General features: G+C 38.2%; 3 protein-coding genes across 6 annotated transcripts; 2 read left to right on the top strand and 1 right to left on the bottom strand.

The window, feature by feature from the left end:
- The first annotated feature begins 377 nt into the window (after window positions 1-377).
- Window positions 378-9,211, top strand: LOC113666101 (E3 ubiquitin-protein ligase RNF212B-like). 4 transcript variants are annotated; one of them, XM_089199002.1, is made up of 15 exons: window positions 378-897; window positions 1,000-1,061; window positions 1,205-1,279; window positions 1,627-1,683; window positions 2,117-2,172; window positions 2,566-2,684; window positions 2,941-3,007; window positions 3,473-3,509; window positions 3,582-3,654; window positions 3,882-3,966; window positions 4,132-4,269; window positions 4,649-4,764; window positions 4,866-4,924; window positions 5,027-5,073; window positions 8,989-9,211. In XM_089199002.1, exons 1-15 carry the CDS (start codon window positions 792-794, stop codon window positions 9,014-9,016), a joined length of 1,125 nt encoding a protein of 374 aa, XP_089055128.1. In that variant the 5' UTR covers window positions 378-791; the 3' UTR covers window positions 9,017-9,211. The 4 variants fall into 4 exon arrangements, with proteins under 4 accessions (XP_089055128.1, XP_089055126.1, XP_089055127.1 ...); XM_089199000.1 differs by having other exon boundaries at window positions 400-897; window positions 4,866-5,073; window positions 8,989-9,124; XM_089199001.1 differs by having other exon boundaries at window positions 675-897; window positions 3,473-3,654; window positions 8,989-9,124.
- On the top strand, window positions 6,070-8,545 carry LOC113666110 (substance-K receptor-like). Its single transcript, XM_027181869.2, has one exon. It carries the CDS (start codon window positions 7,228-7,230, stop codon window positions 8,281-8,283), a length of 1,056 nt encoding a protein of 351 aa, XP_027037670.2. The 5' UTR covers window positions 6,070-7,227; the 3' UTR covers window positions 8,284-8,545.
- A 116-nt stretch (window positions 9,212-9,327) lies between the features above and the next one.
- LOC113666086 (TBC1 domain family member 31) lies at window positions 9,328-23,577 on the bottom strand. Its single transcript, XM_089198952.1, has 25 exons — window positions 23,096-23,577; window positions 22,852-23,007; window positions 22,071-22,186; window positions 21,065-21,243; window positions 20,160-20,344; window positions 19,689-19,818; window positions 18,890-18,979; window positions 18,228-18,338; window positions 17,546-17,746; window positions 17,326-17,405; window positions 16,512-16,658; window positions 15,391-15,524; window positions 14,865-14,998; window positions 14,604-14,783; window positions 13,854-14,033; window positions 13,574-13,626; window positions 12,967-13,119; window positions 12,613-12,748; window positions 12,325-12,417; window positions 11,985-12,125; window positions 11,412-11,528; window positions 10,994-11,071; window positions 10,705-10,843; window positions 10,477-10,605; window positions 9,328-10,189 (listed from the first exon to the last, which is right to left on the bottom strand). Exons 1-25 carry the CDS (start codon window positions 23,170-23,172, stop codon window positions 10,050-10,052), a joined length of 3,279 nt encoding a protein of 1,092 aa, XP_089055078.1. The 5' UTR covers window positions 23,173-23,577; the 3' UTR covers window positions 9,328-10,049.
- Window positions 23,578-23,630: the final 53 nt, after the last annotated feature.

Here is a 23,630-nt window from a genome sequence, read left to right as displayed (position 1 = left end):
AAGGATAAGTTGTCCTAGTAAGAGAAAAAGTAAGCATACAATTTACTGTTGGGAAGTTTCACTTCTCGGTTAGGCTTTTAACACTTTTTTTGAAATGTTAAACAAAGATAAGGAACTCAATAGTCCTATTTTCTGCCGGCAATTTGTCGGGTATACTAATCTACAGAAAAAAAATTTAACTCACTAGCGACCGAAGACTGCATATATATATATATATATATATATATATATATATATATATATATATATATATATATATATATATATATATATATATATATATATATATATATAACCCCTTCCCCACCCTAGTAAAAAATTAAAGCACAGCCGCGGGCGCACGGCTTTTTCCCGCCAGTTTTTAAGACTGCAAGTTCGCTCGATGTCATAATAAACCTCAGAAATATTCCGTTTTGTCAACGGATTTCTTCGAAGAAAGGAACTTTTTTTTCTAGAATCGAAACTGTATTTAGGTCTGAATTTTTCTCTGTGTTAAACTGTAGTGGTATGACCAAGAAGCCCCGAGATGCCATTTGCAGGAAACCCTCTGCTTTAGATCAACTACTTCTGCGAATATGAGGCAATGTTTTGTTTACGTGGATACTTTGACTAGTTCGAAGAACACCTAGCCAAACAGCTTCAGCACACAGTTTCCCTTTGCTTTGGATATCGTTGAATACTGTGCATCCTCCTTTCCTAGAACAACACGATTTCATTGTCATAATACATTGAAAGAGAGCTCAGCTTTGATTCAAGTCGCAAGATTGGTCAACCAGTGAAAATTTTGGGAAATGGCAGATTGGGTCCATTGCAATAGCTGCTATGTTCGACCTGGAGGAGGAAAATTATTTTCCCTCACGAACTGCGGTCACATATATTGTGCAGATTGCCTACAAGGTGAATTAAGTGGAAAACAATTGTACCTAGAGATCTAAGCTTTAATATAGCGTGAATTAAATTTATTGTTTACGCATTTTCATCGGTTTGCATCGTCTACAGCAAACCCTGATCAGTGCACAATATGCAGGAGGGCATGCAATTCAATCGTTTTATCATCGCAGGTAAGCTTAATCAAGCATTCAATAACAACTTGGTTTAAAGTTATTTCTGAAGTGGTAGTAAAGGATACTAGCGGAAAACAGAAGATAGTTATGAAAACCCTGAGTGCTTATTTTTATTATAATTAATTTTTCTTTCACTTTAGATGAAACCTGAGGTTGAAATGTACTTTACCAATCCTATCGATTTATCCAAGAAATACTACACGCAGTTGTCTCAGGTAAAACATTCCCAAACTGATAATGGAATAAAAGACATTATTTTCCCCAGTTTTACGATATCTATATTATGTAAGGGGAAAATAAATATAGACAACTTTAATTATTCGAAGCCCTTGCACAAGTTAAACCAACCCAGACAAGAGACTTCTTAAAACGGTAATTTTTTTTATTTTTTATTTCACTTAAGTATTTGTATCATGTTGCCAATCTAGGGTACTGTACTCTGATTTCAACATGAAAAGACCATGTATTGGTAGCTGTCAAATAAGGGAATGCCTTCCTCGAGTCTAAAAAGTAGAAGGCTACCCTTGAAAACTGGCGGAATTTTCTTGTCATTTTATACCAGGTGCTGGAATTTCAGAAAAGCCACAGAGAACGACTAGCAGCAAATATCGAGAAAAAGGTACGATCTATATGTACGTCCGTAGAAAAAAAGATGATTGATCTTTTTCCTCTGTATATGTTTTATAGCTGCGAGGATCCTGCGAGAGCGGCCAGTTTTCTGCCGTTTGACTTATGCCTCTTTTTACGAGCACGCGAAAGCTACTTGAAGCTCAACGTTCTATGTGGCTCTTGTGCAAATGTTTCAAATCATATTTGAGTGAGCTTGAGTGTGACAGCACGGAAGACATTTTGCAGGAAACACGAGACAGTGCGCAAACTGTCAAAATCGCACAATGCACGGAGGGCAGCTTGGCTAACCTAAGAGGCAGCTGAAGGAAAAATACCATCTTTTGCGCAGCTGAGGATTGTGTTACAAAGGACACATTGGGATTTTTCATACTCGATTGGGATTGCACTACATTTGCTCTAGCATACCCGATTTTATCTTCAAGGTTTTAGCAGCGGAGAGGCTCCAGCGACACATGTCCAGACTACAGGAACTTGAACGGTATTTAAAGTTCTATATGTTCCAACTAAATAAATCTTTAACAGAGGTTGGAAATACTGCTTTTTAACCAGAGGTACGAATAAACTTTGCGGCGAATGCAAAAAATTTGACTTTTAAATGATGTTGAGGGGAGCTTGAATAGCATTCAAATATCAAAACTTCTAAGCTCTGTTAATATGTTCATTTGAACTAAACTAAACAATTCTCTGACACAGTAACTAGGTTCCCAGCAGCTTAGGGGAATTATTGCGTTCATAGTTCTACAATGACCTTGAGAAGTTCTACCGAGCTGACTATTCATTCAGATAGTCCAGTTCCAGTCTGTACCGAAGAGGACTGACTGTCGAGTTTGCCTTTCTTGTGTAGTACTAACGGTCTCTTTGTCTTGCATAGGGAAGTTGCTGTTCTTCAAGAGGAGAATGTTCACCTCAAGAGACTGCTTGCCAATAATTCTAGTAGACCTGGAACACCGCACAGTCATAGGAATTCACCAGGGACAACACCAAGAAGGGGTAAATAACTGACCTGTATTTCCCATTTGAAATAAAAGCTTTTTTTTTTAATTTTTTTCGAAGGGGGGAAACAGCGTAAATAATCACTTATTGTTCGCCTTACAAAGATCTGTCTCTATTTACCTATTTTAATCACTGATACACCCAGTTCATATTATTTTAACTGAACCACAAAGCATGTAACTTCATGCGATTGAATTTCGTTTGAAGAGTTATACTTGAAGTTAATCCCCTCTTTTCTAATCGTATATAAAAGGCCATACACCATCTCCGACTTGCAGTCAGTACTCATCCTCACCTTACGGAAGGACCACACCTAACAGGTAAATTTGGTCTTTTTCTTTTTCTTCGCGTGTAACTTATTTGTGAGGGTCAATCTAATTGATCTACGAGCCAAACTAGCCTTTAGCTAGGTTATTCGGCGCGAAAGATGATCTTGTGCTCTTTTCTCTTTCTTTTATTCGATTTTTGAGCGTCAACCTCCAGCACGGCTTTTGGAGCTCAACTTGAGGGCATGTATAATGCCGCTGTTTTCTTATAATAAAGCAGGTAGATTCTTATCCGTGAGGCTCGCTAGAAATAATCTTTCTCTGCTGAGACATGGGGGTCATAGGGGCTTCGCAATCGATTGATTTAGGACAAAACGTTCCATAAAAAGTTGTATTTGCCCTCTGATCGTTGTTCTTGCCTCAAAAACGATGTCTCTGTGAAAGTTTCTTATGGCAAAAGTTTGAGGTCACGAGTTGTTATATGAAGGTATCACGTTTAAACTGCCTAATTTCTTGCAGTTCTCAAAAAGAAAACAAAGGGTCACATCATTGGCAGGTACGATGTATTTCAGTTATTGCTCCGTTTGAGCTGCATTTCTATTCATTTCCTCTTTTTGTGAAATTTCAGAACCAGTTATCCCGCCCTGCCTCTGGGCCAACGAGACTGTCAGTGAGAACTCCACCTTGCAATGGGTTCATGGGTAAACGTTATTTCTTTTTTCAATTTTGTAGCTTCCTTTCCTGTCTAAAAGATCTTGTTCAAACCCTCTATGTTCCGCCAGTGATGTTAAAAGTTAAGCCAGGCTCTCTCAATGAAGCCAGATATACTTATGTTTTGATATGATTTAGGTTATTCTTTTCTACAATTCAGAAAAATTAAACCAAAACATACCTTTAATTATACCATAAATTGTTATGCTATTTGCAGGTACTGTCCGAGGAACTCCATCTCCAAACAAGCAGGTTTTATCCCGTCCAGGATCCGCTGGAGGGACACCAGGAACTGTTTTAAGGTATCTCAAACTTACATCTATCTATTTTGAGCCAAGAGTTTACTTCATACTAACTACCGTATATTTGGACTGTCTGATTCAACATAGGAATGTAGTAGGCTTTCAAACCGTGACTTCAATCCTATAACTTTTCTTTCCCCTTGTGATTATTTTTCATGTCCACAGGAACAATCTTCAAGGAAGACACCTCATAAGGACAGCGAACACTCCTGGGAGTTATGAAGCGGCCACGCCATCAGGTCTAGGGGCAACCGGGGTTACTTGTTCCCCCATGGCGATGTCATCACCTATCTTAACAACAAGGTCACTAGAATCGTTTATAAGCGTAGTAATTTTGCAACATTTGGTTTCTTGCACTCATGGATATATATGGCTGTCTGCCATATAATTCTAATGATGTTAGTTCTGAGGAATTACTACTGGAGAAAATGATAATCTGCTGATTAATATTTTTCTATTTTCTCGTTACTTGTCTGCTTGACATTTTAAGAAGAAATTCTGTCTTGGCCATCCATGAGAGTTAAAGGGTTAAAAGAGAAGCAGGGGGTGGGGTGGGTGGGTTGAATTGGTTATGCGGACGTTAACATATATACATATTGCATGTAAGGCCTACTTGAATCTCTTATTTTTTCTCTACCATTCAAATTGCTCTCACATGTATACGCTTTTTTACGTATTTCAGATCTACTACAACGAGCAATAATAGGATAAGCAACAGATCACAGTATACAACTCCCTCTTCGTCTCAAGCTTCATCACAAAGTAATATTTCGACTCAACAACCCGAGCGCTGCAGCCGTAAGTAGAATGTGAACCTCCGGTTAGTTTGCGTGAAAGTGCTACTGGATCTTTACAAAAAATTACCAGAGAATTTAAATGATAATGACTTTTTTCAGCAGAAGAGGATGAAATTTCCACACCCCCAAGTCAACTGGACCCTTCAAGGCGACAAATACAGGTTTCGTTTGTGTGCCTTACCTTGACCTCTATTCTTCTTTGGAACTTGAATCAGTCATTTCGTTGTTTAAACTTTTTGTTTGTTTTGTTTTCTTTCCAACAGCTGAGATACCAGCCAAGATCAGCGATAATAAACAAACAACCTTTCCTGTAAGTGTTCATTCTTGAAAATGAATATTAGATAAGATGAGCAGGTATTGTCGGAGGGAAGATAATTAGATTAACCAATCACAAATTTGAGTCAATAACCAAAATATTTGGCATGGGACCGGGTTTTCACTACAATGTTGTCATGCAACAGTAAAGCCATTCCAATCAAAACTTGTTTCCCAACCTTGGCATACCTTCAGTTTTTGAGGAAAATATTCAAAACTTATGTTTCCTTAACGAACTTTCGACGGGAATGGGTTGCGGCTATAGTTTTTAATTCCGTCTGATAAACGTTGCATGGCTTATTACCAAAGGAAACATGCATTCGTTTCCCCCTAAAAAATGCTATCAGTCTAAACTTGTCCAACAATTACCGTTGCACGAAACCTTCATGGTCAAATGTAAAACAAAATAATAACTGAAGAAAATTACAACTCGAAAGTTGAGAGGAATACAATAAGCATTAACTCTTGAATAATTAACAATATTTGAGTCAATTAACGCCCTAACACCTCCCATGCGTTCATGTCTAAAGGAAACTTTCAATTTCATGCATCAGTTTTAACTCAGCACCTCTTATGGTGAAGTTTTATCGAAGGCAAATACATCTTTTTCTATGAATATACATCAAGCCTACCTTTCACAGCTTGCTTGGTAAATGGAGTTTGGCTTGGATCAGTTTATTAATTTTTGCCACAAACACGCATGCATATGAAATTTTGAATTGCGTAACTGAGGCCTTTTACCAGCATTCTCTAATTTTCATGCGCTGGTTGCACTGCAAAGAAGAAAAACGCACACAAACACACTCCCACACACCTAAAATAAACAAAATATCTGGCTCTTTCCACTGTAGTGAATTTAATCTTCAGGACTAAAGTTATCCTAGACAAGAAGTAGACATTACCTGTTTTGCTTGCGTCCAGCCTTTTCTTTAACGAATAAACCTTACAGACGGAAAGCAAGTTCTTGAGATGCGAAAGTTGATGCGTATGTGATTTAAAAAATTTAATACTTCTTTTCTCGATTTTTTGTCGTTCACTTGTTCATGTCTGGCAAAAGAGATACTTAATATTCGAGAGCACCTAGAGCATTTATTACTTTTTTCGCGTAGGAGGAATTAACTAGTATCACCTGCAATCCCTTTTTCTGATTTTCACGATATATTATTTATTCCAACCTTACCTTCTACGGTTATGTAACAATACTCAGACTATTAGTGAACAATCACAGTTCTCTCAAAATTATGCGAACTCTGTCCATGGATTAAATACCTGATTAAGCCGAGCATAAAAGTCAAAAGCGAGAATCTTTGTTAATAATGTGTAAGTGAATTTACAAACACAAGTGAGAGATCACACAAAATCTGTCATCAGAATCTTAATTTCCCTTGTGTTTTACTGTCCTTTATTGCAGGTTTAGTAATATCTCAGCAAGTTCATTTTAAATCGGTCTAAAACTAGTAATTTTTTAATGAGAACGACCCAAACAGGATAAAGGCCTACTTCTGTTTTTGTTTTGATTTTTGGCTCTTCGTCTTTTCTGACTCCTCAAATATGTGGTCAGTCACTCAACTCATTTCTTACTCACAACAGGGGATACCGATGGCGGAATCATTTCAATATCTAGTTATTTCCTGCTGCCTCAGCTGCGGTTCCTTGCAAATAGGGTATCATTTCATAAGCCGTATGAAACACTTAAACAGTTACTATTAACTCTTGAAAACTTCCTCGCTCTAATACGCTAAATAAATTATATTTCCTTTCACGGCAAAGGCGGCAATTTTACCATAGTCAGATGTTGGCTACACGTAACGAGAGAAAATAAACAACGCAGCTTGATACTGATCAGAATCTTTTTTATATACATACACCGACAAAAACGGGAGTAAAATAGATTCGTGCATTTACTTTCGCATCGCAAATGAAGTCAACAACAAGCCACCTTATCTGGTTGTTAATATTGAAAAGCAATAATAACTGGTAATGAGTCAAGAGTAATAAGCCCAATGGAATTATGCGCTGACATATGTCTATCAAACTCAGTAAAGATTCGCGGCTTAATAACGCTGATAAAATCCTAAAGTTCGCTGTCGATTTCATTCAGCTGCTGTACGCTTGGCCGAGCTGAATACTGCTATAGCGGGAAGATAAAATGAAAAACCTTTCGGTGAACCAAGGGGAAGGTTTCTTTTCAGAACCCCACTACATCACTTGGATCAAGGTTGTAGCTTACACCTTTATAATCGTGACCTCCTTGGTGGGCAATGGGCTCATTATGGCAATAGTGTACAAGAATTACAACCATCACATGAAGACACCGAACAACTTCTTCGTTGTGAATACGGCGGTTGCTGATATTTTGATCACTGTATCCAGTGCGACAGAAGCCGTCATCACACTGGCTGTGTCAAACTGGCTGATCCAGGGTACTGTAGGACATGCTTTGTGCAAGCTCAAGTCCGTCGTAATGGCGTTATCTGCCCTAGTTTCCACCCAAAGTTTAGCCACGATGGCGGTGGACCGCTTCATTGTCGTGTTCTTTCCACTGAGGAGAATCATTACACGCCCTGTGGCGTACGGAATAATCGCGATCATCTGGCTCACATCACTTGTTTTCACAGTACCGATGATATTCTTAGCGATCGTTCAAGATATTAAGGGCACTAGCATTTGCTATTTGACGTTTTGGTCGTCAAAATCAGTAGAGAGTTACTTCGTTGCGATATTCGTCTTGTTCACGTGCGTGCCTTTGGTGATCCAAGGCGTGCTGTACACTGCAGTAATGCTTAAGCTATGCCTGCGAGAGACACCGGGGAATGAGCTTCACATTCCGAATCATCACCACTACCACACGGAAAAGATGAACCGGAGAATTATTGGCATGCTCGTGGCAATAGTGGTTCTCTTTGCCGTTTGCTGGTTTCCTATCTGGATAGAAAGCATGATTTGTTTCCAAAACTTCTCCGACAGTTTTTGTCAGTCAACTCACATATACTTCATGGTGTGGTTTTTGGCTTACAGCAAAAGTGCAATCAACCCATGCATTTATTTCATTTTTAACGAGACTTTTCGCCACGGCGCTTCGACACTATGGGCGAAAATCATTCGTGGCCGTTCTCGGGGACGCTGCGGAATTGCCAGAAGACACAATAGGGTAACAGCTTTGCAGAATCGAACCGCAGGAGATAACACTCATACTACAACTTGAGAAGCACGCACGTAAATACCTGAATGCGAATTTAAATCAGCACAGCTACAAAGTCTCGTGGTTTGCCACCCACTCAACGAACTAAACAAAATGTTCCTACCGTTAATATTTAAGATTAATATCATATTCACATTTCCAAATATATTGTTGTTAGAATAAGCCCAATATTAGTAGGTTTAATTGATTTGTAGCAGAATGACAGTTTGCGATATCCATTCGTCTAAACCTGTCATTTAAGAACTGTAATAAAATTGTTAATTTGGTGTGTTACGTAACGTTTTATCTCTCTTTCAAATGACTTCCTCTGTTTTCTTCAAAATGTTCGATAAAATTAAGTTAGCATGCTACTTCTGCAAAACCAAATGAGGCTCCAGAAAAGGAAGAACTAATTTGAGTTGTCTTTTCTCAAGTTCAAAACGAAATAATAGCAGAATTTACTGATCGCTACCTGCAAAAGAGGCTTGTAGAGCTATTTTAATCGAAAATTTACTGCTTTGATTCTGTTTCTTTATATTTGCTAAGGTGCTATTCCATCTTTTAAAACGACCTTGAATGATTAACTTCTCAGCCGAAATTTATCCAAACTGGCTTCCACGGCTTAAGGAGAGAGTTACTAAAATTTTCACCAGCAACATTACTTGGTCCATCTCGTCCACGCTCTGACGAGATAAACTCTGGACTAATCATGCGATTCTCTCTCCACAGGACCACACCTGTCTGCACGCCACGTTGAGATTATGTGTTGTAAAAAGCAAATTTTCTTTATCAAAACTGTATAAAAACAACCTATGTTTAGATGAGTTTAAAAAAAGTGCTAAAACTTCTAAAGGGAGTATGACAGAAGACTAACCTTTCAGTGTATAGATTGTTTAACCACATGACCAACTTAGAAATCGAGAGGAAAATTTGGAAAACCGCTCTTGAAAAGAGTTTTCTGATTTTTACTCATAATCTTCATGTAACAAAGCTCTCATCGACCCCGAGAAAAGACTGGTACAGTCTAAAATCTATAAAAAATTGGAAAAGCGATCTCAACAAAGTCCATATTTTTTAAAGTTTATTTAGTTAACTTAAATAATTTCTTGGCTTGTAACATTGATCCCGTACTATTGTCCAGTATCTTCGAGCCAGGTAGACGAGGATCAGGATAGCCTATTCACCATGAGCTTGCGAATAATGAGAGCCGTGTTGCTAGGCAACTTAACGTACACGTATCTTTCTCATTAACAAGTATGCCAGTGTTTCAGTAACAGTCAAAAGCCCTTGCGCATGATGATACTTTTAACTGAAACTTCTCCATGTTTCGTTTATAGTACATACTTAAGCATTTGAAACTTTCTTGTTGTTTTCACGATGGAATCCTGTTCACGTCAGAGCTTTTGGAGTACTTTCGTTACAATTTCCAGACGATAACAAGTCAAATGTAGAGGATAAAATTAATCACTCTCTACTTTGAAAACGATACTTGGAGGTGAATTGGCTATTCTGATGTAATTATACATCTATACATATAAAGGCTGTTGGTTTGTAGGATGCCAGAGTATTTTCAAAAGAACAAATGGCTCTTCTTGTACCCTGAAGCCTACTATTTTGAAATAAGAAATTCACCACTCATTTGGAGTAACAAAGGAACGTAATGCTCTTCTGCAAGTAACCATTACCGTGGGAATATACAAAACTTGGGTACTTAAAAAGTATTTACAAAATAACTTTCAGGAAAATGCGAGATAATCATAAATAAAATCAGTTGTGCTTCTATCTTATCGTCATTGCTGTGTATTTCCATGAAAAGGAGGTGGGCGCTGTTGCCGTCTGGCAGCGAGTCTTTTTCTCAAATCTCTCACCTCAGCCATGAGTTCCAGTTCACGTTTCTCAAAAGTTGCTCGCTGACGTTCAAGGGAAGGTTCTGTAACAGCATTAAAACAAGTCTAATTAAAATGTGATCGGATCAAGTTTGAACCTCGAGTTTAAAGATACATTTTAAAAAATTAATGATGCTTCAGAAGTAAACATTCTTAATTCACTGTACTGTTCAGACCACATGCCACGCAACAGACGAATTGTTTACTTCATGACCTCATTACTCAAGAAAATATTTTACTGTAACTGAAGAGCCATGTATTGTTTTTTTTCACATTTGCAAAGACTTCTTTTGGTCCAATTAAAAGGTTCTTTGAATGCTAAAAGTTTTACCTCGAGAAGTGATAGGTGTTCCGCTGAATTCTGACTCTGTCGTGGTGCTGCTCTCTGTGTTATTGGGCAGCATGGTACTTAACGGTTTTCTAGGGTGATCCGGGATTTGACGAACTTCCCTAAGCCGAGCTACGTTAAACAGAGTAAAAGAAGAAACAAATCACCCACTAATGTTTCAGCCTCCAGCATTAAAACAGAATTTCTTATTCAAAAGAAAAATGCACTCACAAAATGACTCCGAGTCGTCGGTAGTCGTAGTCTGATCTCGTGTCAGAGCACTCAGAAGATTCAAACGTCTTCTGTCCTCCTCGGCTGCCATAGCTTTCTGTTGTCTCACTTCCGACTGTTTCACAGCCACAACGTCATTCTATAAAGATATGCAAAAAGGTAAAGAAAACCAAAATCAGGTTGGAACGTTTTCATCATATCCAACTTATTCTAGAGGCGGATGCAAAACAATGTATCCAGTAAGTATAATACCACTCCAAAATAAAAAAAATTAAGCGAAAATTTGTACCTCTTTATTCCTCAACTCATGTACAAGCGACTGAACTTCAGTCTCTCTTTCCTTATTCTCCAAAACATGCTGGGCAATCTAAAACAGTTATAGAAACAAACATTATTGCGATGATCATTCTCATCTTCACTATGAGTTTAAGTACCAACCCAGGTAGGGAAAGTTTTTGCATGAACAACTTGAAGAAATATTAACCTCTTCTTATAAGGGTTATAAGACGGGTTGACCCTACATCGTTACAAGTTTCATGTAACCGCTTACATAAGTGCGACTTTTAAACAATCAATATTCGTAGTAATTCAGCCGCGGTTTGAAAGTAACCCAGGTTCGTACGAAGTGGTTCTAACCGTTAGATTAGCAGAATTAACCGTCATGTCGACCCCTCCTTCATCAGTTTAATTCTCGTTTTTTATCTCACCTTGACTTCATTCAGCTCTCGATGAAGATCATCCATTCTAGTCCTCATATCTACTTCTTCTTCCATATTGACGGATGTGTGTTTCTGCTGGGCATTAGCCAATTCTTCTTGGGAAATCTTATGAGAAACCAAGCAGTTGCTTTAGATCTCTGAATCAATAATTGCATCAGTGAGAGCAGAGTGAAATGACCTGACTCTCACCCGGACGATCAGAATAATAGCGGAGCTCGCGTAGCCCCATAATTATACAAAATAGTAGTAACCCATCACGCCGAAAAAATTTGGATGTACGACCTCACGACCGTTCAAGGTGCTACTTTTAACATGCGTGGTCAACTGTACCGCGGGCACGCCAACGCCACTGCTTTGTCCAGTAGTCCAGTGGTCAGTGCACTGGGCTCCGAGTCGGACAACTCGGTTTCTAGTCCTGGCTTGGGCAAGGCGTTGTGCCCTTGAGACGTGCGGGAAAAAAAATGCGAGCTTCGCTTTAGGCTTAGCTAAATCTATATATTAATCAAACTGTACAGGAAGCTACACCAGTCAACTCAGACGGTAGATTTTCTGTTGCATTACCCTTTGTGAATCAATGTCGACCTCCTGAACGGCATCCATTGTCCTCCTAAAAAGTTGCTCTTCCAATTCCTGCTGTTTTCGTTGGATCGCTTGCTCTGATCTCTGCTTAAAAGAATGCTGCAGCTCATCTCGGATCAAATCCTGTTTCATAAACAATAGAATTACGTTTAGTGAGCTTCAAATTTGTTCTCGTTCCAGGCGCCACCAAGCTTTATTCGAGGCTCACAATGGCAGGAGTCCGAGGAACGGTACTCAAAACAGTTTTCACTAATAGTCCAGTGAAGGATGTACAGTCCAATTTGATGAAAAAGAGCCATTACAGGGCAAAAAATGTACCAACCTGTTGAAGCATTTCTTTTTGCGCTTGAAGCTCCAGTCCTTTTATCTCAGCATCTTCTACAGCGTGCCTGGTTTCTTGTTCTCTAAGCAATGCCTAAAACCGTCATAGGATGAAACAAGTATCGTTTAAACTTAACACAATTACTTACTCTTAATAGGTAAATAGAATAATTAGTTAACAGACAAAAATAAACTGAGCTCGCAGGCATCGGTAAAGATGTCAGTAGGCCGTGGCCTAACATTTGATGACCTTGAGCGGTATTGCTGGTGTGCCTGTGGTTGTACTGACCTTACGTTCTATCTCGTCATCAAGTCTTTGTAGCTCCGCTTCTTTAAGTGTTTGCTGATGATGCATGAAACGTCTGCGAACAGCGTCCAGCAGTTGCAGCTCTCGTAGATGAATCTCTCGTTTCATCGCCTGCAACCTAGAAAAAACATCTGACAATAAACATCTGACAATAAACATCTGACAATAACATTTACGGTTCGATATCTTTTTTCTCATTATTCCTTTCTATGCAGCATGCTGCATAGAGAAGAGTTGTTGTTCATATTACAGAAACCTGTATAAGCTGTATAAGCTCTAGCAGAGTGGACCACTCAGCTCGTGTGCAAGACCTAACCTTCTCCTTTTTTTACCAACCTGCTTCTCTGATCGCTCAGTTTCTGTTCTTCCTGACCGATCATTCTTCTTCTTTGATTCTCAGCGTCAATCATGAGTTCTTGTTGTCGATAAAACGCTTCTTCTTCTTGTTTGCGCTGATCTGCTACCTCTTTCATCTCCTGGGCCAGTTGCCTGTCAAAAAAGGCTGCTAATGTCTAAAAGGGCTATGTCACGGTTTGTTCATCTAAAGCCAAAAATTTTCATTTTCGTCACTGATTTGAAATTCGTGACAACCCTCCTCATCCTTAATCACCTTCGCACCTTTTTTAAATCATTTTTTCCTCTTTGGTGTTTGTTTAACCTTGCAGACGATTTCACAACGGTTTTTTAAAACATATCTAGAGAAAAATTTATGTGATGGTAAGAGTGACTTCACCACAATACATATTTATTGAATACGGAATGGTCCGAGAGAATAAGAAAAGGACAAAATATCACTATACTCAAATTTTTCTCGAAGTTTTTTTCCTTTTTTGATCTTTTGATTTCTGGTTTGTCTTCAAGGGTTTCTGTCAATTAGAATTCGTCACTTTACGTCTACTTCTTTACTTCCTCAGTCTCTTTGAAAAACGACTTTGGACCATACCTCTGTCTCAAATACTCCAGTTCTTCCTGGCGTATACGTTCTCTTTCTTGGACCTTTCAGAAAAGAACCACAGATTACGAAACTATTTCGTGCTAACGATTTGTATTCACTAGTCAAATGACCGTCTACTCAGAAAGAGAGAATTTCTACCAAGGTGGGCGGAGGAGGGGGAACAGCGAGTGACCATCTCCCGCTCACACGTGATCACCAATGAGTAAGACGTTCCGTCAAATATCATTCAGAAAGTGACACCGTATGATTGATTGAAAAAGGAATGTACCTGATAATCCACAATAAACTTTGGATATTTGTTGAAGATCGGATATTGTCCTTTAGTCAGTGGCATGAATGGTTCCAGCATCCTCTGCGGGTTTGCTTCTGCTGGAGTGCCATCCTGCAGTCGGTAAGCTTCACGTATAACTGCACCAATGTCGACTGCATTCCGGTTATGAAAGAAGTACTGGTCAGAACAAAAAGTTTTATATTCGTTACCCTTCTGCACAGGAATACCTATGGAATATTACAATTTTTACTCTGTGAGAATTATTCTTTTGATACTTAAGCAACATACTAGAGTCTCTGTTCACTATGAGTCGATTTTGTTCATGGTAGTGAACATTGTGCCATCAACCAGTGTTTGATGAAGTATTTAAAGTTTTCAAAAAAGAGCGTTTCGTTTTCTTTCTTGCCGTTCCGATGCAGCTTAGGCAACAAAAGCTGAAGTTTGACACTTAGCTTGAGGCGAAAGATTTGTCTAAGTTTAATGACATTGGTTATGAGGCGCCCTTAAACACTTTCAATCCAAAGATCTGGGGGTTCTTTCCCAAATCTGACAAAATAAATTTCTCGGTCAGCTGGTCTTGAGAATTTGGTGTTACATCGAGACTGATAATTTTCTTCTCTTGTTACTTGTGTACCTGACAGTGCATTAAACATTTAAGGAGAATTCAGTTTAATTCCAGGCCATCATCGAAGCCAAAAAGTCATGTCTAAAACACTTTCTTTTTAGTATTTTCAAACCATTTCAAACCTCAAAATCCTCTTTCCTCGTGCATTGTAACAGAGCTTTGCGTGAAACGATGACGTAAGCTACAACTACAAAGAGAAGGAACGACGGATGGTTGGAAAAAATGTTATCCCAAGCTCTCAACCACTCGTCCTTGGTTAGAACTTCAGATAAGAGCGTCTGTAGCAATGGCCAGGCGTACATCTGGAAGAGACGAAATCAATCAAAATAGTCAAGACAGTCGTTAACAGTCGGTACTGGAAAGCAAAACAAAGCATATTTCACCTGTGATGTGACATTACAGTTGACAAAGTGTTCCATCAATCTTTTATCGTGATGAACAAGTATATTTTCCACCATCCCAAGGATATTCACAGGAGGGTTTGGAAAAAATTCGAACCAATGCTGGCACCAGTTTGCTGAAGGAAAAGGAAGAAAAATGATAAATTAAAAAAAACATCGGAGAAGCTTGACCACATTTTATGCTGTGACGTAACAAGTTTGCTTCATTGTTAATGACCACGATTGTGCAAAAAGTCGCAAAAATTGGTTCCAAACGGAGATCACAGCCATCTCGGTCCGCAAAAGTTTGTAAATATCAAGTTATAGTTCAAGATCAAACCCATTTTTTAACACTTAATTACTAAATCATTATCAATCAGTGGTTCGTTTAAATGAAATAAAAAAGAAACCCTACAAAACAATTTTAAAAGCAAATGGTTGATCCGGTTGAGAGATTGAGTTTTCCAACACATGGCGTCATTTTCAGGAAACTACCCGTAACAGCTTCAAATTTCATCGCGTTACTTACTCAGGATCGTTGCTATCATCTCAAAGCAGATCAGCTGGTTATTTTGAAAGAGTTTAACGAAAGGAAAGGACAGCAGAGGCAGGTAGTCTACTTCACCAAATATGGCTGACCAGTGAGCTAAGGCCGACAGCGTCCTACAACGAAATTACAAAAAAGTGAAAGAAAGGTTTCGCAGAGGTCATGGGGTGGGTCCAAGTGTACAGTCATGGGTTCAAATCCCGTACAGGCCTGAATTTTTTTCAGGCCTTATTTCACTACTGCCTAAGTAGTGCAAATTACTGCGAGGATCACTTTCATTCACTTCAAAGGTTTCTCTTGTCGTGTGATTTTGCAGTATCATAAGGGATGTAGCTTAAAAAAAGGTTATTAATTGTTTGAAAACTAAAAAAAAAGGAAAAAAACAAAGAATAAATTGAAATTCGCTGGAATCCTTGTCCTTAGATAATGCGGAAAAATCAATGCACGCCACGATACAGAAGTCACAATTGATACCAAAATTGCTGCTCTTTTCGTGTGGCATGTGTTGAGGGAAGAGGGCATGGTTTGTCTCAGTCTCTCCAAGATATCACAACCTTCGGAGGGACTACATCGAAATTGGGATGTAGCTTAAAAAAAGGTTATTAATTGTTTGAAAACTAAAAAAAAAGGAAAAAAACAAAGAATAAATTGAAATTCGCTGGAATCCTTGTCCTTAGATAATGCGGAAAAATCAATGCACGCCACGATGCAGAAGTCACAATTGATGCCAAAATTGCTGCTCTTTTTCGTGTGGCATGTGTTGAGGGAAGAGGGCATGGTTTGTCTCAGTCTCTCCAAGATATCACAACCTTCGGAGGGACTACATCGAAATTGGGATGTAGCTTAAAAAAAGGTTATTAATTGTTTGAAAACTAAAAAAAAGGAAAAAAACAAAGAATAAATTGAAATTCGCTGGAATCCTTGTCCTTAGATAATGCGGAAAAATCAATGCACGCCACGATGCAGAAGTCACAATTGATGCCAAAATTGCTGCTCTTTTTCGTGTGGCATGTGTTGAGGGAAGAGGGCATGGTTTGTCTCAGTCTCTCCAAGATATCACAACCTTCGGAGGGACTACATCGAAATTGCCAATTGATACAAACCTCTGGAGGACTCTAAGTAGCTTTCTACTCTTGATAGGATATTCTTCATGGATTCTCACAAAAGCACTGTGAGTTCCCTTGTCCACCAAGCTGCTGTAAGCCGCATGGTTCTCAGGAAGGTTGAGAAGAGACCGCCAAATGAACATTCTAAGGAGACAAAAATACGGAAATGTTACATTTATATCTACAGAAAAGTGCTAAGTTTAGTTTCGTTTCAACTTCAAAAATTTTGTAAGAGGTTAGTCAGTGTAGAGTCTGATTGGCACATGGAAGTAAATTATAATCAGCCTCCACAAAAGGCGTCATTTTTTAACTTTTATGCCAGCCAGAGTAAGTACGAGGCGAGAGCAAGGAAAAGAGCATAAAGAGGTAGTCAGGCGCGATAGGGGAGGGATACGCGCTCACCTCAATACGCAAAAATGGCGCCTATTCTGCGGGCTAAAGATCATAGCCGCAAACACTCTTGAACCTTTACGTTTTATGATCATAACATCACCAGTTTTTCTAGTACAAACAATGCGTTAGACATCTTATACATGCAAACATCACGACCGAGGGACCAATTTTAAATGGACAGAAAAGCCGAGAAGAATCGAAAACTTTGATCATTCCAATTAAAGTCCCAAGATTAACAAAACCTTGCAAATGGAATGACGAGATCCATTTTCTTTTCCCGTGGGGAATTCTGGTCTCTTTTATCACAGGTGAGCACTAAAGCTGCTGAAAATATGATATCTTTAACTGGAAAATCTGCTGTATGAGTCACCAATCTTCAAGCATAACATCCTACCTACTTAGCATTTTGAAAACTCACCTATATTTAGCAGGATATTCGCCATAGCCTTGAAGAATCGACTTGAGCCTTGCTTGATTGAGTCCCTCTGGAAGCTCCGTCTATTGCAAGATTTACGCACAATTGTGAAAAGCAATCAATGTTTGATACACAAATTGACCACCAGTCGAGCAATATGTTCACGAACATCTACATTTACAACAATGGAGGCAACTATTAGAATTCAGAAAAACAGTTGTACCTCAAGTCCCGAGTCTACATTCGTCCAAGTTGCAGAAGCCTCAGTTTTTTGACGCTGTGATTTTACAGGTGATCTAGTCCGGCTCCTTTTTGGTGTTCCACCAACTTTAGTCATGGCACTGCCTAATGACTGATTGGATTTCGCGCTCTGCCGTGAATGTGATCTCTCTTCCCACACGGTTTTAACCAATGGTGGGGGCGGCTGTTAAACGAAAAATGACTGAGAATGCAATCATTCGAAAAACATGTACACATAGGATGCTAAACCTCCAATTTACAGGGTAGTCTCAAGTACTACACAGTAATATCAGTGTTAAAAGTGCCTTGTGTGCACAAAACTACACATTTGCAGGACCGACATTATTTTAGTCAGGATTTAATTTTACGGGCCTGGTGGCCTTAACTGCTCCTGTAGCATAAAGTGATAAGCAGAGATATAATTCCCTCTGGATGAGATACCTGCCTATTTTAAGCTTTCCTTAGCCAGAAATTCATCAAGTCTCACTAAAAGTTTACTGTTAGCGTTTTTATAAATAAAATTTCATAACGGAGACAAAATCAGAGAGAGTGGAGTGGCTTGCTAGAGACCACAACAGAATGACCCATGGCAAAGCTTCGGTACACCACATACATTGATCGATGATATAGAAATTAACTATGATTTTTATTTTCTTTGAAAATACCTTGGAAAACTGCTGTGATAGTGCTGGAACACTATAAATATTTATGTTACCATTGTCCATTACAGCTGCGACATATCGGCCATTTGAACTGATACTGAAGTTGTTAATAATCTGTTAGCAATGGAAAAGAAAAGACGTCATGAGTTATCTTGTAACCAGAAACATCATTAACTTACAGGAGATTACAAACCTCCAGGCCCTCTCCAAACAAAAATGTTCAACAACCAGATGTGATCACAAACAGTTAAGTATGCAAACAGCACACTGATGATGAACATTGTTGCCAATTGGTTTGATTTTATTCGCTTGGTTTGAAAAATACTTTAATTCTCTTTAGCATTTACATCAAATACTATTTTTTTGAACTCAAAGTAGATACATGTTGATAAGGTTTGACTCAGTTAGACAGCTTCATGACAGATACATCACACAATGAAAGGTGGAAGTAATCCACACCAATCTAGATATTTTTCTTGTGTCTGTTTGAGATACCTCTTGCTTTGGGAGTCCAGGTAATGATGCAGTTTTATCAATTATCCTTTGATATTGTAGAATGGCCACATCAGTTTACATAATCATGTTCAGTCACCAAATATGAGAAAATGGAGTGGACTGAACTGAGCCATAACCACTGTGAGCATTTTGTGAATCTTTCCTATTACCTCATCAGCACCTCCAATCTCAAAAAGCTGTTTACAGCCATGGATGTCAATAAAGCGCAGAACACCATCTTGGGACAGGACACCAAGTGTCTAGGAAATGAGCAGAAACATTATTAAAGGATATCTAACATAGAAAAGTTTTTAAGAGGGTGTTAATTGGTAAACTCAAGTTTGACAAGGTAATGGCTGATGAAAATAACTGTAACATGTATGAGCAATATTGAGAAATAATCTATTAATTTGAATTTCCCAAGCTAGCATTTTCTATAATTTTAAAAATGTCAAATATTTTTTTCATTTAATTGCAACAGTTATGATTGATAAAAATCTACTAACATTTACTCACAAATGCTGTAACCCAATTATCTAAGTTACCTGCCCCTATTCCATAATTAGATAGCGAGTTAATGAGTAGCCTTGCAGTGTGCAGTTGTTAAAAAAAAAAAAAAAAAATGACCCTGTTCAATCGCTGACTACTTCTAAACAAAGAGAAGATTTAAACAAAAAAATAAGATTATTCACCCTCAATAGTTTATTTGGGCTTTGCCTTCATCAGCCATCATGAGACAGAAATCTTGAGCTAATAATCCACTTAATTTTGTAATAATTAAACCATGCCATTATTAGTCAATTATTGATTACTAAAAGGAGTTGCTGATTCAGTGATGACCTCTAACTTGTCTACAACCACAAAAGATAACACTCATCACCACATTCTAAAGGGCATCTTATTCAATTCCATAGTTGATTGACTTTAATGGAAACTAGGAACAACAAAAAACAATTGATGGATTGACACCTGACTGCTGCCTCCATCAAAGCTGTTACTGATGAATTCCAGTTGTCTGACAAGGCGAACTCTCGCTGGAAGCTGAATGACATGGAGAAGACGTTTGTTCTCCAGACTCCACACATGAAGAAATCGAGACCTGAAAAAAATTAAAATTGAAAAAAGAAAAGGAAACAAAAGTATATTTTGTATAATTAAGGTTATTGCCATTGGTTTAAGAAAAAATGTGTGGCAATACCACTGTTAATTCATGGCCACAGTTTCTGTACTAGATTTGAAGAGAAGACTGGGGGAAAGTAACATCACAAACGCAAAAAAAAAATCAAAACAAGTTTTCATTCAAATTAAGTTAGTTGTAACACATGTACAGAATCAATCAGTTACAGGAATATTTTTTGGGGCCTAAATTTGGTATTTTTTATAGTGATAAATTTAAAGTCATAACTACATCTTTGAGGAAGACTTTGAATTCGGACCCACCTTCCTCCTGCAACAAGTAATCTGCCATCCCTGGGCGTGGCTAATGTTTTGTAATGGGGCTGTTTTGTGTCTTCAGGGGGAACAGGAAGCTGGAATTTACACTTGAGTGTTTCTGAATCCCATACAAATAAACTGTCATCTTTGAAACATGTCACCATGGTATTGCTCAATGGCAGGAACAAAACCTGAATGATATTTGAAAACATTTTAAGACTAGCATATTAGAATCAAAATTAATTTTGCTTTTGACTAACAACCAAATTCTCACCAAGTTAATCAATTCCACAACATACATGTAGCTGATGAATAGTGAATCAATTAATACTTGTCTAAAATGGAATAAAAGACTTGAACAGTGACTTGTACATGTACATGTCTATTGTAACATGTCACATGTAAAGAATATTTTACTTTAAATGCCAGTGACTCATTTACTTTTGCTACCAACTAGAGGTAAGTGTGTCAACCTTATTAGTTCATTTGTAAATTAAAGTGAGCATGAAATGGGAGAGGTCATGGCATAAAATAAATGTCTGACTGACATATTGAAAAACTACCAAAACATTTTTAAACACTTTTTAATATAGATGTAAGCAAAATGTTCTATAAATCCTTGCCTATTGGTCAACAAGCTAACTAGTCATCTATTTGTTCCCTTCCATCATCATTTCACCATTATTGTACAATAATTTTCAAGCAGGAAGGTGATGAGAGGAGAAATGAGAGGTGAAAAATATCAACTATGGGGATAGTGTTTGATCAACCTCCAAATTCTTAGATCTAAAGTTATGAGCAATGAATGACAAAAAGTGAATAGAATCACTATTTAGATCTTGGAAGTGAAAGGGTCAAAACATGAACATTTCTTAGGATTTCTGTTTGCACCACTTAATATTAATTCAAACCTGCTGAATTCCAACAGTTTGAGCTCCATTTAAAGTCCTTTTACGGGAAAATGTGTCTAAGTCCCACAACTGAGCAACAGAGTTGGATGAAGTGACTGCATAACGGCCTGATGTATGAACTGATATACTTTGGATTGCTGAGTCCTGGCCTTTCATCCAGCTAACTAATTCATGGGTTTCTGAAATGAAATCATCAACGTTCAAGCCACATAATCATTAAGATTTGTCTCAAAAAAAGAACTGAATCCTTCACAGATGACAAATTAACCGTTTACACGGTTAACATCAGTATGCATATTCTTCCTACTGTTCTCTAGTATACATTTACTAAGTTGCTTACAAGGAAAATTTGTTCAACAACCAAGAGCTTCTTTAGCTGGTGATCATTTCCTTCATTCTCATAACCTCAATGTACAATTAAAGGGTGATATTGTAAGGGGAAATTAGATGTTGGTCACTTATAGGGGAGAAAGGGTTTAAGAAGAGCTAATCTGGGTATTTATTATAGGCATGAGAGATCAAAGAGACTTCTGGCTTGCACACTGATATCTTTGGCTGACTTTTGATAGTGGAAGGTCTAAATTTTCTCATACAGAAATTGAACCACTATATAGAATATTCTTTTGTTATGCTGAAGCTCTAATCCATGGCTATCAATCAGTCAGACTAAAGGAAATAATTCATCATTACTTAAATTAATTTCTTCTTTGGGTATGATCTTTAACCCTTTAACTCCCAAGATCTCTCTATTAATCATCCTTATAGTCTGCCATACATTTCTTACGATGTAAGTACAGATAATTTTTTTTCTCATCACTTGTCTGGTTGATATTGTATTGATATTGAAAGGAGAAATTTTGTCTTTGTCACTTATGAGAGTTAAAGGGTTAAAGAAAGGGGGAGCAATGATATTCATTCTCCCCTGTTACATGTTCTTAGAGCAGCCTCCTTAAAGAGACAAACAAAAAAAAAAGACTATACAGAAAAGCCATGAGATCAAATGCACCTGTATCATAACATCTCAGCGAATTGTCAGCAAGAGCCACCAACACTTCATTTTTTCTCCTCAAACAAAAGGAAAGAGCTGTGCATGGAGTTCCTGTTTTGTGGATTAATGAAAACCTGGAGAATATAGAGATAATGGAATTGTTGAGGAGCTTACGAAAACCATGAAATACCACAACATGTTCCAAAGGGTAATGATGGCACATTTTGTTTACTAGCTATCGAGGTATACAGGAATACTTTGCTGTTGAAGTGTATTTTACATCCTAGAAGCACATGACAGGGTAGCAGAAAGGTATAAGAAAATTAAAGTTAGTATATTAAGATGTTACTCCTGAGAAAGGGGAGAGAAAAAGGAGCACAGGATTTGAACAAAACATTTTTTTGTCTTTGCTTGACTTTGCAGGATTTCTCGGGGATGTGGTGTTCTCTCTTATATGAAAGGGTTGCCATTCCTCATGTTTCAAGTTTAGTTTAGAATTCAAGGAGAAGGATCTTCCCCCAAAACTGTTGTTGAGTTAGCCCTTCCCCCCCCCCCCCCCTCCTCTCTTTCTCCAACATTCCCCGGGTTTGCAAGGACAGCTGTACAACGTTTTATAATGTAGGCACCTGCACAGGATACGACAAAAATTATAGGATCCCGTACTTCTACAAATTGAGATATAAGCTGGCTACTTTTCAAGCGCTTCTTTTCAGTCCTTAGGGTGATTAGGAGAAAATTAACACAACTGATATCGGGCACAGTTATAAGTGTAGACGGCCTGATGAATCATTAAACGCACCTATTTTTGATTAAATCAAAGACAAAAATATTTCCCTGATGGTCCCCAGCTGCAAAGGCTTCACCAGTTGAACTGAACGCCGTTCGAAGGAATCGGATATTTCTTCCTTGTAACGAGAAAGCACTTGTTGTGGAATGACTGATGCAGACTACCAAACTGTGAGGGATCGAAACAGCAGTCAAAATAGACACTATTTGCAAATTGTGATTCCAGTGAAATAAACATCACATCAAGAAAATCTCACCCCTCTTCCGGAGAAGGAGATGGTTTTCGCTGCCATATCTTTCCTTCCTCTTTCTTGTAAACGTCTAAAGTTTGCATGACGTCTTTGTTTTTCTCAAGAAAAACAACGAGCTCGTAAATTCGTTTCTCCCGCCATTTTGAATCTGCCTCTTGCTTGGTAACCAGGCTTTACAGCACTCGCACATGAAACTTGTTCCCAGGCCTTTTTGATGCTGCACAACTGATCAAACTTTTGTCAAACAGTTCTTGCTCTGCCTCTACGGTTTCTAGAAATCACTTTCCCTTGGTCAATTTTCCTCTCTTGCTTCTTACTTTTTTCTTCGCTAAAACGACTAACCAACTTTCCCAAGAGGGAAGTTGAAGAGAGAACTAAACATTTCAAAGGGAAATCCTCATAAAAATCAACCCATAAAGTGAACATCGCATCAAAATCTAGTGCACGAGCGTAAATAGAACCATCATAGTTCGGTGATCAATGCAGAATACCTTGCTCAACTTTCAAATCCTAACATCAATGAAAAGAAATCTTTCATATA

Source organism: Pocillopora damicornis, chromosome 3 (assembly GCF_964200805.1).
Source record: "Pocillopora damicornis chromosome 3, jaPocDami1.2, whole genome shotgun sequence".
Taxonomy (NCBI): domain Eukaryota; kingdom Metazoa; phylum Cnidaria; class Anthozoa; order Scleractinia; family Pocilloporidae; genus Pocillopora; species Pocillopora damicornis.
Note: the sequence above shows the minus strand (reverse complement) of the source record. Positions and strands in the feature narration are given on the sequence as shown.

Coding starts and splice junctions, on each gene's coding strand:
- LOC113666101 (XM_089198999.1), top strand. CDS start 792: ATGGCAGATTGGGTCCATTGCAATAGCTGCTATGTTCGACCTGGAGGA. Junction 3,655..3,881: donor ACCTTGCAATGGGTTCATGG/GTAAACGTTATT, acceptor TGCTATTTGCAG/GTACTGTCCGAGGAACTCCA. Junction 5,074..8,988: donor ATAAACAAACAACCTTTCCT/GTAAGTGTTCAT, acceptor CTCTCTCCACAG/GACCACACCTGTCTGCACGC.
- LOC113666110 (XM_027181869.2), top strand. CDS start 7,228: ATGAAAAACCTTTCGGTGAACCAAGGGGAAGGTTTCTTTTCAGAACCC.
- LOC113666086 (XM_089198952.1), bottom strand. CDS start 23,172: ATGCAAACTTTAGACGTTTACAAGAAAGAGGAAGGAAAGATATGGCAG. Junction 17,747..18,227: donor TATCACAGCAGTTTTCCAAG/GTATTTTCAAAG, acceptor TTCGTTTAACAG/CCGCCCCCACCATTGGTTAA. Junction 17,406..17,545: donor ATGTAGACTCGGGACTTGAG/GTACAACTGTTT, acceptor ATCTTGCAATAG/ACGGAGCTTCCAGAGGGACT.